Source organism: Haliaeetus albicilla, chromosome 24 (genome assembly GCF_947461875.1).
Source record: "Haliaeetus albicilla chromosome 24, bHalAlb1.1, whole genome shotgun sequence".
NCBI lineage: Eukaryota > Metazoa > Chordata > Aves > Accipitriformes > Accipitridae > Haliaeetus > Haliaeetus albicilla.
In genome coordinates, this window is record NC_091506.1 from 4,859,446 (window position 1) to 4,885,345 (window position 25,900).

Sequence of the window (25,900 nt, forward strand, 5' to 3'; positions counted from 1 at the left end):
GTCCGGAGCGGTGCCCCGCTTGCTCCCCGCCGGCCCTGCCTCCTCACACCGGAGGGTTCCTCTCCTCCTCAGCGGAGAAGGAGCTGCTCGTCCGCCGGGACACAGGTACGACAACACGGGCACCGACCCGCTGCCTCAGGCCGGGCAGCCGCCCTCCGCTCCCCGCCGGCTGCCCTCAGCCAGCGCCTCACGGCCGCCCGCAAAATGGCGCCGCCGCCTCACAGCGTTCCCGAGGCGGCGGCGTCCTCTGCCGGTCGCCGGCGGGAAGGGAGAGGGCGCGGAGGGGCCGCCACGGCTTTGAGCTCCTGCTTCTCCCCGCCGGCTGCTGCTGGCCCCGCCGGCAGGGCGTGAGGGGGCTGAGGGGAGCTGCCTCCTCAGAAAACGTCTGGGAGGGCCGGCGGGCCCCTGAGCTGGTCTCTCCTCTTTGTCCCCACATCGGTCGGAAGAAGGAGCGCTGCTTGCAGGCGCAGAGGCTCGGCCAGGCCTTTCTCGGCCCTGCTCGGAGGAGTTTTATTGTCGCCGTCGGCTGTCACCGACTTCTCCTCCGCTTGGCAGACCCACGTTTAGCTGCTGTGGTGCGACAGGGAGCCTCTGACCTCCGGGGAGGCCCTGCTGCAGTTCTGACCAGCAGCCGAGTCACCAGCGGAACGCCGGTTTCCATTTACCGGCGCAGCCCGAGGACCAGCGTCTCCAGTCCCACATTCTTCCTTGGCTTTGGCCCCGCGTTCCAGAGGGCAGCTCCACATCGTCCGCTCTCGGGTTTCTCGTTACAGGAACTGGACTGCACATACGTTTTCTCACCCTGCTCACCTGTCCAAGGAATCCACGTCCTTCCGCTTGCGAGTTGAAGCGCATGTGCTTGGTGACCTCAACGGCCGTGCGGTGCTGGGCTCGCTGTCTCCATACTTGTTATCACAGCCCATCTATCGGTGTCGCTGACCGAGAAGGCTCTGCTTTCTCATCAGCCTTTCCTTTACGCTCGTTATTTTGTTTTCCACAAGATTATAAAACAACTTCAGGAAGGGCTGTTTGCCAGCCTGCAGCCTTTTTTGAGTTTTTTCAACAGGTGTTTCAAAGAAAACTGAATTGTTCAACTGCACAGAAGTAGATGGTTCTGGCGGGTTGACCCTGGCTGGACGCCAGGTGCCCACCAAAGCCGTTCTATCACTCCCCCCTCCTCAGCTGGACAGGGGAGAGAAAATAGAACAAAGAGCTTGTGGGTCGAGATAAGGACAGGAGAGATCACTCACCAATTACCGTCACGGGCAAAACAGACTCAGCTTGGGGAAAATGAACTCAATTTATTACAAATCAACCAGAGTAGGGTAATGAGAAATAAACCCAAATCTCAGAACACCTTCCCTCCACCCCTCCCTTCTTCCCGGGCACAACTTCACTCCCAGATTCTCTACCTACCCCCCAGCCGTGCAGGGGGACAGGGAATGGGGTTTACGGTCGTTCATCACATGTTATTTCTGGCGCTTCATCCTCCTCAGGGGCAGGACTCATCACACTCTTCCCCTGCTCCAGCGTGGGGTCCCTGCCACGGGAGACAGTCCTCCACAAACTTCTCCAACATGGGTCCTTCCCACAGGCTGCAGTTCTTCATGAACTGCTCCAGCGTGGGTCCCTTCCACGGGCTGCAGTCCTTCAGGCACAGCCTGCTCCAGCGCGGGCTTCCCACATGGTCACAGCCTCCTTCAGGCATCCCCCTGCTCCGGCGTGGGGTCCTCCCCAGACTGCAGGTGGAGATCTGCTCCACCACGGACCTCCGTGCGCTGCAGGGGGACAGCCTGCCTCACCATGGTCTTCATCACCACGGGCTGCAGGGGAATCTCTGCTCCGGCGCCTGGAGCATCTCCTCCCCCTCCTTCTGCACTGACCTTGGTGTCTGCAGCGTTGTTTCTATTACATGTTCTCACTCTCCTGCTGCCGTTTCTGTGTCCCACAACTTTTTTTCTTCTTAAAAATGTTATCACAGAGGCGTTACCACTATTGCTGATGGACTCAGCCTTGGCCGGCAGCAGGTCCATCTTAGAGCCAGCTGGTATTGGCTCTGTTGGACACAGGGGAAGCTTCCAGCAGCTTCTTACAGAAGCCACCCCTGTAACCCCCCCCCAAACCTTGCCACACAAAGCCAATACAATGGTCAAGAAACAAATGCTCAAGGAAACCCCCCTGCCCCATCCTGCTTTTGAGCTCCCCTTCCTCAGCCCTACTTGTGACCACTGTTCAGAGGGGCATGAACATGAACAAATGGACTGGGAAGACTTTTTGGACACCTCTGGAACAACCATGGAGCCCATGGCAAGACAGGTAGCAACTGATAGCCAGGCGGCTTTCCCAGTTCATTTTATCAGTCCCATCACCAGCACATCGCAAGGGCAAGGGCCGGTTTCACAATCCTTCTTAGAGCTGCTGCAAGACAGCCCCAGGGCATCTGTCTAGCAGATTATTGCAAGAGCCTGTAGTGACAGTGAGAGGTGAATGGTGCTGGAGCTGCCTGAGAAGATGTGTCACGGCGAGGGGTGGGAGCAGACTCGGCAGCACAGTTCGCATGAAACCCACAAGGACGAGCTGTTTCTGTTACACCGATACCAACATACACTTCCCTCACTGAAGGCCCTAATGCACAACTATTGCACTTTTTGAGTAAGTAAAAACTAACAAAACAAAGACAGAACCGGGTTGTCTCAAAGGTAAAGGTTGGACCTTCTGCTTTCATTGGCCCAGTTCACTGTCCTTGTCCCCAGCACAGTTTAAGGTCAGTTTGAATCCTGCAGGTATCTATCTGCTCTGGGTCCAGTTCTGTTCCATACTTTTACTGACAAGATGGCACTGTAACAAAAAGTGCCCCTGAGAGCACAGTCAAAGCACAGTGAAGGGAAGAGCACTTTTAAAGATGTTATGGAACAAGATGAGAATTCAAAGAAATCTAAGAGAAAAAAAATGGAAAGAGTACAAAAGATTGCACGACGTAGCTGGAAGGAAACAAGAGCAGAACACTACACTTCAGGCAAAATCAAATATATGCCACAGGATGTCACAGCTCAGAAACAACTTAGGCAGAAAATGACTTGGAGATTATGGTGGACCACAAATTGAATACAGACAAATATCACTTTGAGACAAACCCGCAACACAGGGGAGGCATTATTTGCACTGCCTGGGAGGCCCCAGCTGGCATACCGTGTCCTGGTTTGGATACAGCCCTTTGAGGGAGACAAATGGGAGAGGAGCAATGGCTTAGAACAACAGGCACTATCAGGGCAGGTTGGGAGGATGGGGTTTGTTTCGTCTTGCAGGCAGAAAACCGGGGTTCCAACGCACCGGAGAGTCGCTGGCTGGAAGTAGGTCACCAGGCACATTCTTGGTGGCGTGGAAGGGGAGGACGAGACGAGCACTGACAGCTTAATTTGCTCCAGAGGTGATTTATCTTAACTCTTCGGTGATGCCCTGACTGACCTGTAGTCTGGCCCAGCGGTTGTCTCCCTAAGGGTGCTGGACCCACAGGGCCCCGCACCCTCACTGAGCCCAGCATATGCAGCGGTTTGTTTGATTAATTACTTTGATAAAGCTGTAAAACGGCCCCATTACTGAGAAAATGAAGAAATCGGTGTGGAACGGGGCTGAAGAGAGTGGGGGTATTTATGCTTGGTTCACAGGAGGGCAGGGCACGCTGGGAGGAAGCTGCAGCAGCCCACGAGCAGGCAGGAAGGTTTAAGGACCAATTAACCACTTAAGAGTTTCCTGGTGTCCCACCACGGCAGAAGACACCTACACCTACAGCAAACAACACTAGCCTGAGCCACTGTTGGGTTTGCAGTGTTCAGAGGCCCTCAAGACATCTCTTATCTTTACCTGCGGTGACAGGGTCCAGCAATTACGAATTGGACCACAGAATAAAATATGCAGGGAAAAGCCCACTCCTGAGTAGTTTCCGTCACCGCTTACTCGTGGTAAGACTTTCCAAAGGCCAGAAGTAGTTCAAGAACTTTGTCTGTAGTTTATTGTGATAAACACGGACGGAGAAAAGCAGCTTTCCCCAGTGAAGGTGAGGACAGAGGATCGACTTACAAATCAAATAATGCAACAGTTTACAGTGAACCTTGCAGACGAGTTGGTAAATAATAGTCCAAAACCTGGGGGATGACTTCAGGTGCCTTGTTCACATGCATTAAAAGATTATTCAGAACCAAAACATAATTGCCATTTCTAGCCATAAAAACCAGATCATCTTGTTTTAGCTAGAAAACACAAGAAGTTTTTAGGTTACAAAATACTAAGTCTGCAGCTCACTTGTTGGCATGAATACTTATTGACAGGCTGTAGGAATCTTGGAAATAAGGTGCCTTGTGTCCCAGAACCTGTTCACAAGTACGGAAATGAAGACAAAATATGCCAGAAACTTGTTATAACTACCCGCCTGTGGGAGAGGCCCAGCAGCAGAATGATTCACTGTGCAGAAGTAAAGAGCACAAAATGCATAGGTACATGATATAGCCTATATATACAATCTCAGAGCTAAACCCTTTCTTTTAAACCATGCAGACCCTAAAAGAACATTATATCCATAACAACTTTGCTGGCATGAACATCCTTGTGGCAAATAAGGATGAAAAGCTCTGATTAGCAACAGTTTACTAGTTAGGTGACAAAGCGTGGATCTCTCATTGGTAATGGCAGGGATGTAGCTAGGATGCCTTCAGTAATCCGTACCTCTCCCATACTTGTCTAACTGAAAAACATTGACCTCGGACACATTGAGATGCAAATAACCTTTAAACTCCTCCTAGAAATGCACTATATGAATAAAAAATGCCAGAGGATTGTAGAAGGGTGTTTTGTACAGTGGTAGTCAATAGAAGGCATTCATTTTAGGGGAAAAAAGAAAATCTAATTTTTTTTTTTTTTTAATTAATCACTGGGTTGCCACTTACCTATTGCAAAAGAAAACTCATATAACTAAGATTCTACCAGGCTTCAGCTGTTTTTTTTCCTCCTCACGTACAATTAACAAAGCAGCTAAAAATAAAAGCTCAATTCATTTGTACCGCACCCAGGACAATCTTGCTGGAGTCATGATGCAGCTTTTCAGTGAACTGCTTGAGTAAAAAACCAACAACATACATACAAAATTTCTCACAGACTGAAGCAGCAGAAGAAATATTTTTCAGCCCGTTTTCTGCATCCCCTAGGCTAGGCATAAACTGAAATGCAATTCCAATTTACTTTTCCAGCTAGGAGTATTTCCTGCTGAAATGTTTAAAAAAAGCGATAGAGACAGAGGTGCTTTGCCCTAGAAACCCTCAAAACACAATTTTTGTATTAAAAAAATAAAAAGGTGTATTTTGTTCAAGCCAGCAGTAGATCCAAGAGGATTTAAAAAAGATATCCAAATTTGTCCTGGACCTGGTTAGCAATACAAAAAGCAGTAATAATCCTTGCCCCAAAGTTTTGTGCAGTCTCAGACAGTGGTAGGCAAGGACACAAACCCAGTGGTCATTGTAGAGAGATGTGGCTTTTGTTTTTCCAAGCTCCCAAGGATGCAAGGCTTTCCTACAGTAAACCCCCTGCGCTGGGGAGCCTGGCCAATGCTCCTCAGATGGTCACTGGAGAGTGACCAGTACATAAATTAACACCAAATTCCAGCAGCTTCTGCTCCATTCACTGAATCAACTCAAGGACCTTTTTTGAACATGTTAACTTCCATGTACTACTCTTTATAACCCCGAATACATGCTATATTAAAAAACCATCTCTATTGCAAGCATTAAAGTAGTCCCTGAGGTTAAAAATCAAGGCTGACAGAGCATCTCTGATACTTTAAGGAAATCAACTTCTCAGAGTAGCAATTTTTTTACATATGAAGAGCGGAATTAAGGGCTGACCTTTACCTTGTATTCTGAAAAGTAAACTCCCATTACATTTTCTATTTATCTTCTGGCCCCATGTAATAGGTTTTTTTAATAGGAAATACACCCACATACACTATATAACACCTGTTGCCTGGTTTTCTGGGGTTTAACCACACACTTCCTTCATGAACGCAAGCAGAACCAATTCTGTCCGAATGGCTGTATACAGAAACATGCTCTGGGTGTATGTAATTATGAAATTTAAAGCATCCAGATTTAGAAAAATACAAGCTATGAAAATAGATTCAGTGCTACACCTCCATGCACATGGACAAGCAACTGCCTGTGTATCTGGAGGTGTGTAATGCCTCTGACAAAATACAGCTGCTTAGAAATGCAGTAGGTTTGTTTTGTTTTTTTTAAACCCACATTTAAAAAGAAAGGTGGAATCTTCTCTGATTTAGTAAATGCAATCTTTAAATGTAGGCACATATTTAGTATTAAGATGCTTACTGTGATGTTAAAGCATGATTTCAATTTTTATTAGGCATTGCAAAAAAAAAAAAATTGCAGATATATAAATAGATCCATACCTCAAAAGCTCTTCTACAAGTCTTTGCAGTAGTGGCACTAGTGCTGCTAAAACAAACATATCAAAAGGTCACAGGTGCTTAAAGAACAAGTTTATTGACAATATCTTCACAAATAAACAGTCTAAAGAAATTTCAGAAATCTCTAAACTTAGAAATTTTAAAATTTTGTTCTCATTGGCAAAATATTAAAAAAAACAAAAACAAACAAAGACGTGTTAAGATATCACTATATTTTTAAACTTTCCTAATTTCAACATTTTGGTTCAGTCCTTTAATTTTATAATACACATCCAACCCTTAAGCACAATGAAAATGAGTCAAAGTACAATTTTCCTTCTGTAAGGGGATCTCAATCAATAAGATTTTTTTTTTTTTGGCAAGCATCTCCCTGAATCCTGTCTGCTTAGAACCTGATAGGTAACATCAGCAAGAAATAACTTCATAAATATTCCAACTGAGCCAAATTATTCTGGTATTAATCAAAACCTAGACTTCCCTAAAACAATACAAAGCATACCATGTAGTACAAGAAACTATTAGCATGCATTTTGGAGGTCATTTTTGTACTTCAGGTATGTGAACTTAAAACCGAAGAGGGACAATTCTGATAAAAATGTACTCAGATATTTCATAACATTAATATTTATTGCTTTATATGAATACTGTATTGAAAGCCCAAGCATTCAGTTTACACACAGAAATTATACAATTATATACCGTTTCACAATGGCAGTGAGCACTCATTACAATCTACAAAAATCTACTTTACAGAAATTTAAAAATTCTAAATATCAAAAAGGTACAGTTGAAGAAACAGGTATAAATTTGGCAGCCAGTAATTGTGACTGGGAGGTTGCAGCTTGCATGTCTTTAAATATGGGAACTGGAAAATATCAAGAGTTTAAAGCAGTAGTTTGTGCTTTGAGCTGGTTTGAAAAAAATGTAACACTGGCTGTCAAAGTAGCATGTTCAAAAATATTTAGTTCACTTCCAAAATGTTATACAAATCATGGTGATTTCTATGCACCCCTAAAGCTTTTAGTCATTTAGCTCAGGTACATAACTATGGTCATATATTAATTCTTCCAATACAGTGGTGTGATCATACCAATGCCATCTGCATACCTTAGAATAATTTTGAGACTTCTCTACAATATTCACAATGCTCCAAGAAGCACTCGAAAAGGCAAGTACCTGTTCATTTCTTCCAAGATATTTTCTTATCGTATTGTCAAACATTTCTTCTACAAAAGTTTAAGCTAATGTTTTGATTACAACGTTCTCAACATAAAGCACATTTTCTCATAAATAAATGAAATCCTTTCACTCAGGCACCTCAGAAGTATACAAAAATGTTGTAATCTGAACAGTTCTCTTGGAATGTGTTTACTCTGGTGTTTTCAACAATGTTAGTATTTCCAGGGTTTCATATGGGCCAGACTTCATTTGTTTTGTTTTCCAGAGGCAAAACAAAGTGCCTTGAGAGGTGAACTCAGTCTTTTCCTATAGAAAAAGTATTTGCTGTATTTATCTTTTATAGAAACAGAAAAATATACCATTTCCCCCTTAGAACAGTGAGGGTACACATAGGTGTGCATGCGTGCATATATGTGTGTGTGAAATGTAACACATTTTAAACACACAACATAAGGTTTCATAGTGTGTATTCAAATAAAAATCTGGAAACCAGCATGAAACCCCATATTTCACATGTCAAATGTTGAAACTGTAACCAAAATATGAAGTAACTGCTATAGCTGTCAGAAAAAGACAAGACAAAAAGCTTTCTTGCTTACGTACAACTAGGTGTGGTAATCTCCAAAAAAGTTGTCAAAATTATAATTACCTTCCAGTTTAAAAACTTTTATTCTAAATAAAAAAAACTATACACAAACCACTGATTTGACCAAACGAAAGTTCAGCGGTAAGCAGGACCTGAAGGAGCTGGTATTCACAGTTCTTATCATGTACAACTCTTTCAAGGTTCAATCCATGGAGAAGTTTATTTTACAACCTGCTTCTTTTTGTAAAACTAAAGGTCCACTTTATTACATAAAATTATTTATACAGTGTAAAACCGGAGCCTTATGGAAAATACTGCATCTACGTGTATTTAAATTAGTCTTGCTCCATAGGTTCATCTGCAACTTCTGTGGCTTCATCACTGTTTTCCATAGGGGTCTCTGATGAAATTTCTGGAGTTTCACTAGCATAGGACCCTAACTCTTCAGTTTCACTGCAGTCAGCTCCACTACTGGCAGATCCACTAATTTCACTGTCATCTGAGTGTAAATCCTTCTCTGCTTGAGACTGATCAGACTCCTCCATTTGATTGCTCTCCTCAGAGGTCTCTTCATTCACAGTTGAGGATTCAGTGTCTTTTTCTTGATCTTTTCTGTCTGGACCAACATTTCTGGGAGACATGAAGGACTCTAGAAATGGTGAAAGTATAATATTACTAAGGCATTTTTAAACATACCTTAATCCTGCTACTTTCTATTCCCAGCTACACTGAGCAATACTTCTACAACACAGCCAAGGACAGGAAAAACTGACAATCCCCAGTTTTATTAGAAGATGTAAAGTATTAGCCAACTTCATCACGATAGCCAAACTATCCTAATATACCATAAAATAAAGTCCCCTTTTTTTTTTATTAAACAGGTGGCTTCACTTAATTAAGCTTCAGCAGAAGACAGAAAAAGATCAGTCTTTTAACTGCAGTTACCTTTTTTTAGTTAGGTACAGGGCCTGCCTTAGAGTGAGGTGTTTTTCACTGTTCTAACAGGATCTGGAGAGACTGTTGCTCAGCCTCCTCAGTGAAAGAACATAACTTCATATCTGTATTTCAGTAATTTATTTATAATAAAGACAGTCAGATATAGATATCACCTATCCCCCTTCTGGAGAAGGGATGAAAACATCTGATGATACCCTGAAGTAGGGATCCTCAAATTCTTGGTGCATCATTACCACCCTCATGTAATTTACTGCCTAAGAAGATTTCAAGTACCATTTTATAAATTTTTAAATAGAGATGTAGGACAAAGAAAGAAGGAAATAACAGAATTGCTAAATTATGCAAAGTTGAAGTATGAACAAGCAGTTCATCTTTATGCACAACTGGAGACATTCAGCAATCCCAACAGCATTGGCCTCCAGCAAAGAAAATCCCAACTCCTTGGAAAATGCACAGAGCAAAGACAATAAAATCTGAAATACCTTCCTCCTCTTCCTCTGTACAGTGCTGTCTGGCACAAGTAGCATCTTTTTCTTTATCCTGAGATGTAGAGGATGTTTCTGTCTCTTCCCCCACGCCTAAAGAAACTTCACTGGAGGCAGTTTGGTTAGGTGCATCTCTGGCTTCCCCTTCCTTGTCAAATTTAAGTCTTTTTACCTCATGTCCTTCTGCTTCTGCAGGATCATCTTCAGAGTGCTTATTTTTTACCGGGCTGCTCTGAGCACCCTCTGATTCAGATGCTGGTGATTCACTGTAAACAACAAAAGCAGCTGTAGTTTTTACTGAAGAAAAACATTCTGTATCTTGTCACACTTCAAAAAAAAAGAAAAGTAGCAGCTACTTCGAGTTAAACACCTCAAGAGGCAACAGTAGAACTCACTTCACTTATTACATAACAAAACCTCAAAGCCATCACTCCTCCTTCACCAGATTGTCGAAGAAAATGCAGAGTGGTCACGATACTCCGGTGGGTCCAAACTACAGACGGCTCCCTACTGCTAGAATCAGTGGCAAACGTTTACAAAACATCGTATCTGGTTATAGTTTAACATCCTGACACAAATATGGTAACTGTGGATTTCTGAACTCCGTTATTCACTCTTCATTTTTACTATACATCCCATAAACTTACGAGATGTGTTACTACAATTGCAGAAACTTGAGCTAACAGTTATCTAGACAGCCCAAACAGTAGTAAGTACATATCAAATCCTGCTGCAGATATTCATATGTTAAGACTTAATTATGCATACCTTAGATGGCCATTCTCGTTTAAAATATTTTAAATATCTAAGTGGAAAAAAATCTGAGAATAATAAAAACTCAAAATACATTACTCCTCACAAACCTGTGTTTTTTATCTTCTGTTTGCTGCAAGCTTGATTCTTTATGTTCCGTGCTGTCTGGCAAACCGTTTGTTGTCATAGGAGTTGACAAAGAAACCTTCGGTCGATTTACTGGTCTGGGAGTTCCAGGACCATTTACATTAGATCTTTAAAAATAATAATAAAAAAATTAACCCATCCTTTTAAGTAATTTGTTCCTAATAGGCAGAAAGCAGCTATAATCTTGTTTTAAAAGAATCACCAAAACAAAACAAAAAAGATCAGGTACTTTGCTATTTTATATTGCGTAAAAAAATTCCTTGCCTACAACATGCAACCTATGATAAAGACTTTAAACAACAAGAAAAAATTTCTAAACAGTGAGGTTGCAAAAAGATCAAAAAATAGAGCATGTAGTGTGTATGTTCATGCCTCCTCTACCCTCCTTCCCCCAGTATTCCATGTCACACCGCATTTTTGAGGCTACCTATTTGGGATCAGAATAGGTAATGATAAGGGATCTGAATCAGCTAGTTCCAGAACTACCTTGCTTTTATCCAGAAAAAGTTACCTCCCGAAACTAAACTTACCTGTCAGAGTACCCTGGTGAATTTCCTGGGAACATAACACCATTCATCCGATTTAAACTATTGGAATTATTTTTCCTAACAAAAAACCAAACCAAAACAAGTTATGAATAAAGAAACTTCAAATTACTTTAAGCTTGTTTGCACAGAATTCCCCCCCAACTTAAACAGTCTCCCACCGTCACTCCTCAAGGGGTTCTCTACCTATACATTACACTAGACTCAGATATGGGCATACATTTTTTTTCTACCACCAGCTATGGTGTAAAGTAACAGCTTAGTGTTCAGGGATTGCACTCAACTGTACTGTATATCTGATTCCAAAGCTGTTTGTTCATTTCCAAAGTATTACATGTAACACTTGCAGACCACTATCACTACTGTTGACTTAACTATTGATAATGAAAACTGAACCCTGCATGGCTGTTTTTTGGATACAACTACTGCCAGCAAGAGAAATATGTTAGACACACATGCGCACATTCTCCCCTTTACTAACACAAGCTTAAAGTTTCAAGAAAAAGAAGATTATACTTACTCTGAAGATGGATATACACAGCTGACAACCATGACGTTCTGTAATAAACAGACAAGATATTAAGAGTTCAGAAACAGAAGCTTCGGCTGTTGACAATACCCCAAAACTTAAGAGTTACAGGATTTTGGTCGTAGCTGTTAAAAGTAGCTGTACAGAAAACTGGGTTGAAAGCTACCAACAGATGACAGATACATAAAAAGTATCTCTGCTCCCTCTTTCCAAGGTCAGGCCATTGTTACGCTGAAAGTCAGTATTTTCATAAGTGGGTTAGTGTCATAACAAGACCAGCACATTAAACCTCAGGCCCAAGTGCTTGTAATTTCTAACTGAAGTATCTCTAGAAAGCAAAGTATTCCAAAATGCTGAAAAACTTCTGAATTGCTGGAGAGATGCTCTGTTCATACGCAAGTCCTGCATTCAAAAGTGTGTAAGCACTATTAGCTATTTTTGGCACAGCCATATCTCAAATGTTAAATTATTTTGGCCCCACATAAACAAAGGGCAGAAATAATGATTAATTCAGTACGTTTTGCTTAGCCATCTCTCCCTCTTGAACGGCACTGCAACTAAATCAATTTTAACATCTAAAAACCTAGCTTAAAAATTAGTTAAGTTTCTCTTTAAATCAGTACTTGCCTAATTATACGGGGTGGTTGTCACAGGGCCACCTAAATTAACCCAGACGAACTTTGATGGTGGTTCTCCATAAAACCCGAGGCGTGGTTTCACAGCTCTCATTGTTGGCTAAGAAACTGCTTTGTGAAATCTCTGTCTCATCATTTATTCCTGACCATCTCCTTCCCATCTTAACTCGCAAGAACACACCTGACTGCATCCACTAGAAGAGCGAAAACCAACCCATCTGCAAGTTAACCTTTCTTTGACTGAAGAGTTTTAAGTAGGAACCTCAAGCCAATTTTGCCATCAAGAAAATCCTATGTTGAACCATGTCCTGAAAGTCTTATCTACTCTTGCAAGATCCCACATTCTGACATAAGCTATAAAATAGCATTAAATGACATCTACACAAGAGGATTTAAATACTGAAACAAAAGACACTGGGGTGAAGGGGCCTCTCCTTCACCTACTGGATCTAATCTGAACCCAAATGTGGAAGGAAATGCCCGATCAAAAAACTCTGAATTATTTCAGCTGATTACGTGATTACTTCTAGCTAGGACTCAATATACAAAGTGACATTACACCCTCCACAAACTACAGTTTGAGTACTGAACCGTGATTAGGAAACGCAACAGTTACAGCCCTGAGATTTATTTTTATGTCTTAATAAAACTGCTTTTTGACGTTAAAAGGTAAGAAACAAACTCATACACTTAAGAGTAGCTATTAGCTATACTATGGCTATGAGCCATAATGAAATCAACAGACCTTTGAGACTAATTCAGAAGTTATTTAAGTGGTAGTTGTGACTGTTTAGCTGTGTTCTCTCTCAGAAAAATACATACCTTTTCCACACCTCTTAGAAACTTGTCTGTTCCTGTGTAATTCCTCCTAGGATCTGTCAGCAACTCACAGAGTCGCTGTATAGTGAACGGGATGCTGCAATGAAATAGATTTATAACAAATTAATTTCATTTTAATGAGTACGACTGTTAGGAAGCAACAACGTTATTGTTTTCTACCCCTTACTGAGAAGATAGGAAGAAAACAGTATTGAAATTTGTTATCATTAGCAATGTAGGGTAGTAACTCAAGGCCTTATTTTTCCATATCTCATACACTGAGGTAACAAAGCACTCTCTTTTTGTGCTCACCACCACAAAACTCTTAAGTAGGATCCTAAACACATCATCCCACAACTCAAACAATTCATTAAAACAATGAAAAGGAAATCAGATCATCAACAGTAAAATAGTTTAAGACTGTATTTATTATTCAAATATATAGAACAGAAATGGTAAGCGATTCAAAACAAATTTGAGTCATACACATTAGAGCTAAAAAATTCTCAACTTGTAGTTTATTTCATGTTTTACAAAATACATTTACAGAAAAAGCATTAAATGTTGGAATTAGTAGAACCATTATACTTTAGCTGTTACAAATATTCTATTTTGCCACAACTGGACAGTATATTTATCTATCAAGGAACAGCTCAGTAAAAATAATTAAATTCAGAGTAAGATATATAAATCCATAAGCATCACATTCACACATTGTTTTCTGATAATTCTGCACTCAGTTTCATTCCTACTTAAATGAGAAACTGACCTTTCAGACAAGCAACATTTTACATACATTTACCAGTTACCTGAGATGTCATACACTTTCATTGCAAATTCAGCATCATATTTTAACAAACTTCTGTGACTTGTGACAAAATAGTAAAATACTTTAAAAGTTATTTCAATAAAGTAATAAAGAACCATGCATTTTTACAGTTAACTATTTGAAGTTGAAGCCATGAACATTTCAAAAATATGTCCAGGAAGAATATTTGATACAATACAATACTTAAGAACCATTTCTTGATTGGGAATACAACTGATACACCAAATGCAGAGCAGTATCAATACAGACTTATATACGTGTGTGTGCATATATCCCTATACTCTAAGTTTTTGTAAAAATTCAACTTATTTTCTGAAGAACTCAGTACACAGTATCTTAAGCCTATTTCATTAGCTAACACAGTATGTATCTCAAGCTTAGCTCATTAGCTAAAAAGCCACATCTTAAAGATGCACAGATCCACCACTAGTTCAGTGCAAACACGTCAGCATAGCTATAATTAATCATACTACATGACACTTCACTTTAACTAAAAGCAAGCAGTAATCAGAAAGAGAGTGACCAAGTATCAACAATTTAATTATGTTTTTCAGAACTGCCTGTATATGACGTTACTGAGGAAGTTATAATCCTCAGCTGGAAAACCATAAGGAGGTAGGCTACAATGCAACCACCCTTAGCCCTGGTTCCAACACAGCTACGTGAAAAAACACAGAAGGTATATCACGTTTACCGTACTAGTTATTGCCTTCCCTTGCTATTCACCCTGAATTGCACCATACCAACTTATCTTTACTTGACTTCTAAGAATAGAAAGATGGTGAAGTTAATCTCCATCAATCAGCTGTGGAGAGTTAGCATACAGCTGATAAAGCACTAAATACATTAAATGCTTGCAAAAAGTAATACTCTAAGATGACAGTACTTCTAAAACATTTGTTTTGAAATGTTATTGCTTAAAAGCAAGTAAAATGGCAGAAACCAAGTATTTTGGCAGGCAGGCAAAATACATTTCACCTCCCTATTTTGACCCAGAAGTATCTCCACCCCATCCCCAAAATTTGCTAAGTACAGACCAGAATAAACCAGGAACAAGTGTTCCTTTTAATTCAGTTTATTACATGAAGGCTCTTAAGCTTGACAATGGTTCTGTCATTAATTTCCCTAAAGCTTCTTTAGTATCAATCAAATAGTGCTGCTGTTCAGCAGCTTTTGGTCAATGAGTAATCTTTCTGACACCCACATTCTTCATGTTCAGCTCCTGCATAGTGCCCTCTTTTAAGGAAATTCCCAACTCTGACTCAGTCACAAACAATTTACTTTATCTGTTAACTTTTCCACATAAGTACAGCACTAATTGTGTCTATCACTTCTCATTGATGGCTGTTTTGGTTTGGGGTTGAAAAGTCCATAATTAAAGAGACTTTGTAATTTTTTTTAATAGCCTAGACTGTCCATTCAAAATCAATTTATTTCACAGAAACAAAAATACACAGAAACTTTAAATTCTTTTTCATCAGCCAAATCAGTAAGACATCCTGGAGAATCACTGCCTGGCTAATTTGTATTTAGCTGTTCCTAACTGGACACGTGGTATTTAGTACCTGGAGTACTAAGGCATGAAGTATTTTGTGAACATCAATACAGTTCTGGCTGCTTGGGGAATAAGCATACTCAAGACAGTGTGCAGCCTGCAACTAACTCCAGAAGTAAAAGTTGCCCTCCTATTTTACTCTCAGTTATAAAAAGTTTAACCAAAAGCCAAAACCAGTTCATTTCCCTCCAAAATTTTCCACAGTAAACTGAACTTCATTTATTGAGCAGCAGATGGCACCAAGTGTCACACTATCTCCTCCTTTGCATGTAATTTGTTTAACATTCGTAAATGTTTTTAGTTGGCAAAACCCGAAGTTAACTTCACCTCATGAATTCTTTTCCGTAAAACTATTATTTTAAAATAGTTTAACAATGTGATTTTAAAATAGAAGTAATTGAAATTGGTGTAAATCTGTACAGGAACACCAACGTATTTGTGAGCAGTATGAGAATTGACCTTAAATGCTTAGAAATTTAATTAGTTCAGTACATGAGCTGCATGAATAGTCCTAATCTGCCTACGTAAACTAACCACTTAAAATTCTATACAAACACACTCAAAACTGCACTTCCTAGCGCTATAGCTCAGAATTAATTACAAACCAAAAATTCATCATATGGACAGGATTCAAAAGGGATCTGGGAAAATTACTTACAACAGCTATATTAGATTGTATCAAAACACACACATAAATGAAAATTTGGATTATGATTATAGCTATTTTATTCATGCTGTGAAGACTCCTCTGTGATCAGAGATCCCCAATAACTTACCTTGGAACTTTCTGCTTCACTAGCAAAGGATAAAGAAAATGGCAAGCCTTTTAAGAAGTTCCTACTCCAAAGCAATTCTAAAGTATAGCATGAGAATCTGGCTCTGCAAGCATATTACACAATGTCAAGTAGGATACAGTAAGGTTAAAACAGCCAGTTTGTGCTTTCTTTAAAAGACACTACATCTAGAAAGACCCCAAAACAGGGGTCATTCTCAATTTGTTACTTGACTTTAAAAAAAAAAAGTTTTAAAAAAATTAGCTAGTTTTAACCACCTCATTCCCTCATTCTTTTAAACAAACACCAGTAAAAAACATCCTAATAATAAAGTGACATCAAGTAGCTTCCTTCTCCACTATGGCACCCTGAAACGACATCCACAACTCTGAGAAGTCTGAATATACCCAATTGCACAAACCCAAACCTGCTGCTGTTACTTTTTGGACACTTCTCCACATGATTCAGCTTTCCCAATCAAATCCTCACTGTAGGAATTGCAGGATTTACTAAATGAACTATTCTACAATCCCAGATTCGGAAACATCCTGTTGTATTATTTTCTTTAAGGTAACTAGCTTCCAGTTTGCTTCCTCAAAGACTGTGTGGTTCACTTCAAAGCATGAGGAAGTTGAGCGCTCTTAAGTGTTACAGCAATAGATCAAAATAGCACAGCCACAGAGTAAGCTCCAGACTTGGTCACCCAGTGGTTTGTTTAGTACACTTTGGAACAACAGAAGATAACAGCAGCCCATTCATTAGCTGTCTCCATGCAAGAACATTACAAATTTTGCGGGCAGTGAAACATTAACAAAAAGCTGGGGGAGGCGAAACAGAGGCACACTCGGGCATAAAGGACAGGTTTGTTTTTAAATTCCTTCAGTGAAGTAGCCCAGTATAAGTATTGGGTGGCTGAGAACCAGCTAAATTTCACATTCTTAGAAGTATCCTATATGAAAGCAATTTGGAGGGGGAAGATGAGATCTGACTTTTAAGAGACACCTAAACTTCAAATAAATTAAGTAGTAGGGAACAATGACAGTAAAAATTATTAACCTTAGCATCAAAATATGGACATGTTAGTAGCACCTCCACATCTGAAATTTCAGGGTAACAGGGAGGCAAGCTTTATAGTATGCCCATTTACTGACAAGCTGAAAAAAATGCTGAAAAAGTCTCTCCTTAAGGAAGCATGGAGACCCACAAGCAGGATGACTCAGCTTATGGTAAGTACGTAATCCAGTTTAGAAACAAGAAAAATACTACATCAGCTATTAAAAAAAGACACACCAAATAACAGACAAAAAAAAATTTCAGGAGCTTTATTTTAAAACAAAACAAAACTTCCATGATTATGAAACCAGCAAAGGGTATACACTTTAATCTAAGACAGTCAGCAATAGATCGAATACCCCGAGTCTCTCAATTAGTTAAGTATCATTCAATCTATAAATTTGATTCTGGCACCATTTAACAATTCAAAACCAGGTATACCTTGCCTCCTGGTCACACCGTGTTTATTGCAGCATTACTTCTTCAAAAGCTACTGAACTGCCATAAAGTAATTAAGAACTGAATGCCAAAAGACTTCTTTCAATTAGGTATTTCAAAATATATTGAAAGAAAACTGACTTTTAACAGGTAAAATAGACAGTAAATGCACATAGTAATACCATGCTTCATTGAATTGTATTACTTAAAAACTAACTACATACGGAAAAAACTGAAGTGACTGACATGTCACAGGATGTCATAATTTTCATCAAAGACAGAATAATAAAGTGAAAGTTCTGAAACTACTGTAATGTATTTCCAAGGTATGCATTTGCTTCTGCTCATCTATTTTAGGAAGCAAAATGAACAGTCACAGATAGTTTGTACAAACTACTAGGTTAAAAATTGGGAAAATATTTTTGTTATCCTGATTTTAGAAAACAAATGATACATACCCATTAAATCCAGTGACAATTTTCAGGATTCTTTCTTTCATCTCTTCAAAGGGAATATATTCCACATTTGGATTGGGGGGCCCTCTTGGTTCAGGAGCTGAGGTTCTGAAATCATCCATTACTTTCTCCAGTTTGAAAATAAAATAGCCTTTAAACTGAGACCACTGAACCCTGCATAAAACACAAGAATTAGGACATATGCAAGTCAGTTCTAAAACCACAGAACAACAGCATAACTTTATGTCTGCAAAACAACATTCACACTGGTATGCCAGTCCTAGGATAAATGAGGCAAGTAACATGGTATTATTTTTCTTCCTGAATTTAAACCATGGCAACTATTTAAATAATTACAGTAGAACAATATTACACAAGTCAATTGTCATTAACAGGTTAAGCCATTTCCTTAAAGAGCCAATATCCACTTACAATTCAAACCTAAATGTGAAATATGCATGCATTCTATACAATTTACCAGTGAGCCTACATGCTGCCTGAAGTTTTCACTGAGCTCATAAGAGAAGGAGGGGAAAAACAAACAAAAAAAAGAAATGTTTCAAGTCTGGAAACCATACAGCAATTGTACACAGCATTATCTGCTTTGGTTACAAAATCTTACAGAAAGGCCTTCTGTACTAACTGCTCAGTATCCATGCACCTTAAAAGCATTTAATAGTACCTCTTTTTCTCTGAATGGCAAGTCTACTTTGTATCACAGTTAGTACTTGCTGATGAATATTTGAGCAAAACAACTTTGACTCCTGAAAAACATTCCCACAACAGTAAGTAGTCTATTAAGATCTTTCCAAATTACCTTCTGCCTTACAACTTAAAAGATTTATCATTTATAGAATTATATATATTGAAATTTTCAAGAAAACAGGTCTCTCACACTGCATACAACGGACAAGGTGGGAAACTGCTGAGAAAGCTCTTCTACACCAATCGCCCCACATAACAGTTACACAAGTTCTGGGCCTCCTCCGGCTAGTCCATTTCTTAGCAGAGTAGGGAGCAACTGGAAAGCAACTGATTTAGTTCAGTTACTATCAATTTTATTCTATTAACGCTGATGCAGGAGCTTTCACAGCTACAGGATGGAGATGCTAGTGGAGAAAAAGAAGAAACAGGGGGAATAACAAACCAACAATAAAGAAAGAGAGAAAACTATCTTTGACATTTATCTATAACATACGCAATCTGGAATGAACAGGCTCAAATCAAACAAGCATAAAATCTGAACCCCTGGACAGCCCTTCAGGTCCTGCTGAAAAAAATACTATTTAGCCAAAGGTTGTATTTCTACAGGCTGTAACAGGCTGTAACTAGCTGAAACAGCCCTGACTATTTTCAACCCCACCTAACATCTGACCTTCTGTCAGGCTGCTACAACTATTTCTGCTGTGAGCTACGTGTGGTGACTCCCCAGCAGAGCGACGTTTTGTGTCCTGCATGCTATTCTCAAGCAGCGGTACTACCAAATACAAAACCACAGGCCAATGAAGTCATATTAGCCTACTTTCACCAGAAAAACAGTGCCATGTTATCTTTGCCTTAATTTTCTCCTTCATCTCAAAGAAATAATTATGAGATGAAAAGGGGAAAAACTTAGCTCAGGTTTACCTACAGAGATTCAAACACGAAACCCCCATCTTTTATTAGGAGTGATAAATACGCAAGAATGGAAAGAAATCCGAAGAGGAAAGCAAACCTCCCTTTTCCTTCACAAGAAACCATTAAGCACCTCACAACAGAGGGGAACACAGGACTTAGTGAATAATAGTAAAAGCAGAAACAAAAATAGAAAGAAAGAAGAAACAGGTCCCAAAAGGGAATGGCATGGATAGATTAAACATCATCATTGAGTCTCACTGGATTATTGCTCCAATTAGCATTATACAGCCAAAGCAGAATACTACATTTCCAGTGTACAATATTAGGCATTACTACTACAAATGTTAAATTAAAAAGCTATCCGACTCCGCAGTGCTACCACCCTGAGACCAAAGCTTTCTTAAATCTGTGATTTGTTATTACATAAGCACATCACAAAACACAGACAGAAAACTCCTAGTAAATCACCCCATGCCACAGTGGAATTACTCCCTACAGAGCATCCCAAGAGCTTTACTTGCCTCATGAAAGGGAATTCTACTATTATTCTAAACATTCTTTGACAACCCCCTTTAGGTATTTTTTCACACTATAAAACTTGAACTGTTCTTTGTTTTCTTATTTATTTCTTGCTAAATAGTAACACTTATCTTTTCATAGACTATTAATGCATCAGTGTTGCTGAAATAAACCAACAACATACAAAGTTTAAAATGGAATCTACTGCCTGAAAGCAGTACCCACCAGCTCCTCTTTACAATGTTGAAGCTACAGAAAACAAAGTAAGTAACATTTTGCCCCTATACAGAAGTCGAGAACTGTCACTTGTTTTAAACCCAAGTATTTTTAATTAGTATTTCTTCTGTTATAAAAAGGCTGAGAACTCACATCTGCAATACACTGCAATACTGACATAAAAAGCATCTTTCATCCTGTATTTCGAAACACTTAATAAATGACTGCCAACCAGGTGACACAGTCCAGCTTACAAACAGAAGCAGAGTTTAAGGATAAACTCATCCTGCAGTCACAAGCCCGACTACAGCTAACCCAGATATGGCAACACCAGCTTTAAATCAACTAAACAAGCTGTTGCTAGAAGCAGTGTAACCACAGCAGCAGGAAGTCAGGACACGCTTACTGTTTAGATATTTATTCTCTTTCTCAAGCTGTTTTTTTCAACACTGCTGAATTCCCTGCTGCTGTAGCTGGGCTACTAGCAGCATGAAAGCTAACTGGTTAAAAGCAAGGGGTACATTCACGTTGCAATCATAGATATAACTGCAGTTCGTACCATAAGCAACTCCTTCGAAGTCACAGAGGTGTCTCGTGCTTCTAGAGCATAATCTCCTGACCTCAGTGTTGTAAGTTAAACATTAAAACACGCTCCCATTTAGATGATGGTCTTGAAGCACTTTCAACCTATGCAACTGGTTTCTGGTGAGAAGTTTTATCCCAGTACCAGTAAGTTACATGGGAACTCCAGCCACTCAACAGGAAATATTATTTGCACCACAAAAGACTGAGTCAGCTCCAGATTCTTCAACCGTGTAGGCAAAACTCAGTCCTGCAGTGGCACCACAGTGGATTCCTGGAAGGCAGGAAGAAGGAGGAAGGTTTCTGGAGGCTACAATGCAGGTCACTTGTTTCTGTTAGGCCGAACTCTTCTATTATTATCCTAGGATGAAGAATCTCCAACTTCTGCCCACCATCCTGCAGTTACCTCCCTGCCTTTCCTACCAACCCAGAAAGCAGCAATACCTCTTCCCCTCTTTCTTAACCTCATCTACTTATCATTCTGCGTCTGCCAACCCCCCCAGGAAGGGGGCAGAACTACAGACTATTCCTACAGGAGGAAGAAAATACTTCGAAAGCAAGAGGGAGCAGCTCTGGAAAGCAGGTTTCTGCTTCTGCTTTCACCCAGAACTGCAATTGCTTCCTTTTCCCCCAAAGCCAGGTCCCTTCATCAGCGACAGCAGCATCTACCACCATGTTACCAGATACTGACAGTCTACCTCCTAGACAGCTGTGTACTATGCCTCTAGTTTAAGCTGACTCTGAACAAGTCTTCAGAAAAGAAATGCAATACACAAGGTGGATTAATAAAGGATTTATATGAAAGAATCTTACTTCAAGTAACCTTACTTATGCATATCTGCTAAGGAAGCTTACCTACACTTGTGACAATGTACCACAAAGTTTGAAGACTGTTTTTAAACTATATATGAAAGACTCAAATCAATCTACAAAACTGAGAAGTATCTGTGTATGTGAAAAAAAATTTGTGAAAATAATGAACTCACTTCTGACAAAAAAAAAAGTCATTTCTGCAGGGACAGCAAGATTTTCTTAATTTCCATTTACTTCAGTGGAAGTGATTAAAACTGAGTGTTGAAAGAGGAAAGTTACCTTTCCTGTTTTACCAGTCTATGAAAATGACATACAGAAGTTGGTATCAGCTAAACTCCTGAAACTCACTTGCATCTCATCCATACAGAAAACCAATTAGTTCAGAAACAGTGGGTAGAACTGTTAGCCAATACAGCACAAAAATTTAAGATTAAAAATGGCATATCCTCCTAATTATCAAAGCAATCTATATCTACACCTCTAGAAATTTTAAGTTATCAGCATACACTGAAAGACCAGTCACTTAGAAAGCCAGACTACAGTAGTGAGAAGAGATAAACAAATGGCAAATATCTGTTTTCAAGAAAAGTCTTCCAACATGTATCACAAGCTACCTGAGAACAACTCTAGCATTAGGATGCAAGACCTCTATTTTAGCTGCTTTGTTACAAAATGGGAGACACTGAAAATGAGCAAAGTTTGGTCAATACCTTCTGTAGTTAAATCAAGAGCCAAACAGAAGTGCAAGAAAACTCCTCTACACAGATTTATGTACAACTTCATTAAGTTTTATTCACTGGAAAATGACTGACAAACACTTTAAGCTCTGTAAAGAAATGAAATTGAAGAAATTCCATGGAGAAAATATTATTCATACTTTCTTCTGAACAGGCTTGTTTATAAATACTTGCTCTTCCCACTCAGCATTGTACATAATCAGCCTTTTCTAAATGCACACTTAACGCCTTCTAAACCATGCTTCTCCTGTCCACTACACTAACTTGTGAATTTGTATTAGCAACTTTTTGAGAGCTTCTTTATAGCCAAAGAAAAAAAATTCCTGTGAACACTGTATGATCTGTACAAGTATCTTCAGAAACAAAACTTAAAAAAATTAGTTGATCCTAAAATAGTTTGGTTCAGTGTACTTTCATTCTAGAGAATGACAACTTTGAAATTATATACATTTTTTATGTATATCTAAAACATCTTTCACCACAGTATCTGGGTCATCCTGTGTAAATACACCTGTACAAAGACAGCTCCCCTGGGCTAACGAGCCTGTGGTTTCAAAGATAAATACTCTAAATGATTATTTGGAGTATTTAAGAAAAAGCTGGCATTTTTTTCTTAAATAGAGAGTCCTCTGTCTCCCTCCCACCAGCTCCTGCACCATCCTTCCCTTATAGCAACCTAAAGGTTTTGCTCTGACATACAGAAAATTACAGGAAGAAACTGATTTTATTAAAAAAGCACCTACCAAGGGAAAAAAAAGTCATCAAAGGCAGTAATGAATGGCTGAAAAGAAGCAATCACAGCACGCTTCAGAACTATAGCTTGTATAGATACATATATCATAGCAGAACCACACACCTCAAATTCTCCCAGGACCAATGTAAATGCTGGTAGTTTACCTCAACAATTTAATTTTTTTTTTAAAAAAAAGCACCTTTATTTAATAGTCAAGCAACAGATGAAAGCATAGAAGCCATACAGAGTCCAACAGCTCAGTCTTTGTATGTTACTTAAATATATGGCACTATGTCCTAAATTTAATATATGCTAATAACTGTGCGTATGAAAAGATGTTTAACACCATAATGTTGTACCAGAATGCAGTCCCTGACCTTGCAATTTAAGTAAAAAATTAGAAACATAACAGAGAAACACGGATGGAAGACACTTCAGTGTTTGAAGATACTCAGTTGTGTTTTACAGAAATCAAACAGAAAAGCAGACAGCACCCGACCAAACAGCCAATAATACAAGAAACATAAGCAAGTTTTGAGAATATTTACGTATAATTAGAGGCAGCATGAAAAAAGGCTAAAAAGGGGTGGGGGAAGACATAAGACATGAAATGAGCAAGCAGAGATTAAATAAAATGACAGGCTATGCAAAAACCCCACCAATAAAGAAATTAAAAAAAAATCCCCCCCACAAACACACAAAACCCCAGGACGGGGTCAGAATTACTAAGCAAAGACAAGAAAGTTAAGCCCTATGAAGACAGACACAAAGGAGTGTAAGGAAACTCTACAGTCACAACAGTACTACAATAACGTACTTATTCACTGAAAGTTGATGAGGCAGCAAAAATATCTCCACTGCACAGGGAAGGAAGAATTTAAAAAAAAAATTAATTTAGACAAGGGACATAACCTAGCATTACCAGAGCTGAAACAAGGAAGAACACAATCCTAAAAAACTTTGTTCTCCAATAAAAGCAAATTATTTCACACCTGTACTTGAACTACATGATTTTCTGTTGGAACTAATCCATTACTACAGATCAACTGAAGCTTGCCAAGCAACATCAACCAAGTTTAGAAATCCACCAGTTCGATTTGATAAACAGCACTCTTCAACAAGGGGCAGAGGTCACCTTAGACAGAAAGCAGTTCAAGTAATCTGATGCTATGCTTTGATTTAAAAGAAGAATTACTAGCACAAAGTTGCTTGCAAGGTACAATTGCTTCTCCACTAACATGATTTGGACAGAATTAATCTTTTTCCAAATGCGCATATAAAAAAAAAATTGCATTTTACATGGAAATAATCTAATCCTATCACTCCCAGAGTGCAAAAGACTTCCCCCCCTATTCCCTTATCTCCTGCTTACTCAAACTGTTTGTACTGATGAAACTAAGAAAGCAGCTTTCTCCTTTAACACACTGGTTATTGTGAAAGAGGTGAACCCTCTGTCAATAGCTTGCACTATTGAGATGTTTGTTGTATGTCTGAGAATTAACTGGTATTTTCTTCCGACCATTGGACAAGTTTTTATATTTGATTCTTTTGCCACTTGGTAAACTCACTTTGGGAGACTTGACATTTCAACAAAAAGAGCAGAAAACCAAAAACGTTTAACCAAGTTGTCTGGGCAAGATTTGACAAACATTAAAAACCAAGTAACAAAAGTAATAGTGAAAGGCAACTTAAGAACCTGAAACAAAGAGGAAAGTCGTCTTGCCGTCTGAAGAATCACAGAAAAACATTACCTTTCGGAGAATTAGAACAAGAAAGCAGACAAAGCTGTAACTGCAACATCCCTACCTCCTTCATACAAACACAGTGCTTCCCCTACTGTTTTTAAGAAAAACTATCCATGTTGAACAAGTGATACAGTTCTTTCTCATGTATTTAGTACTACACTGGAACACCATCATCCTTTGCTACAACACCGTCATCCCTAACATTACTACATGACTTGGACATTAAGTGCAGATTGGATTACAAATCCCCACAAGCGCAGAAGACAACTAGGGTTGTCTCCCCTTTTTAGCAACTATTTTAAAACATCAGACATAACACTAAGGTAGTACATATGGCTTACACACTTTAGACAAACTCTACAGGATTTTAAGTTTCAAACTTCGGTAAGACTCATGGAAGGTAAGCCAGGACAATACCTAAAATTATCTGAAGAACAGGAAGAATAATTCAGAGTGCCTGAAATAAGGCTACCTCCTGAAATGAAGGTACTGCAATTATTTCATAAATCTTTCTGGAATTGCTTCACAGATTACAGGTTTAATTAAGAAAAACATTATATTGAAGGGATGTTAAGCTTCTAGAGACCTAGCTATGTACTTAAAACATTAAGAGTCCCAGGAGTCCTGGTGGGATGTCTGTCTTCAGACTGCACAGTGTTTAAGTTCATTACAAAATTACTTGGTTTAAATTTTAAGAGGACGCCATCTGTTTTGGAGACGTGCTATAGACC

The 25,900-nt window shown here is 39.4% G+C and overlaps 1 protein-coding gene across 2 annotated transcripts in view; it reads right to left on the reverse strand.

Moving 5' to 3' along the window:
- Positions 1–6,526: 6,526 nt before the first annotated feature.
- Positions 6,527–25,900, reverse strand: part of PPP4R2 (protein phosphatase 4 regulatory subunit 2) — a 33,009-nt gene continuing 13,635 nt past the window's right edge. For both annotated transcript variants that reach the window (XM_069811835.1, XM_069811833.1), the window contains exons 3-9: positions 18,211–18,381; positions 13,108–13,201; positions 11,642–11,679; positions 11,107–11,181; positions 10,540–10,683; positions 9,674–9,942; positions 6,527–8,883 (exon numbers count right to left, since the gene is read on the reverse strand). In XM_069811835.1, the coding sequence (XP_069667936.1) occupies positions 8,570–8,883; positions 9,674–9,942; positions 10,540–10,683; positions 11,107–11,181; positions 11,642–11,679; positions 13,108–13,201; positions 18,211–18,381 (1,105 nt within the window). In that variant the 3' untranslated portion in view covers positions 6,527–8,569. The remainder of the gene's footprint in view (positions 8,884–9,673; positions 9,943–10,539; positions 10,684–11,106; positions 11,182–11,641; positions 11,680–13,107; positions 13,202–18,210; positions 18,382–25,900) is intronic.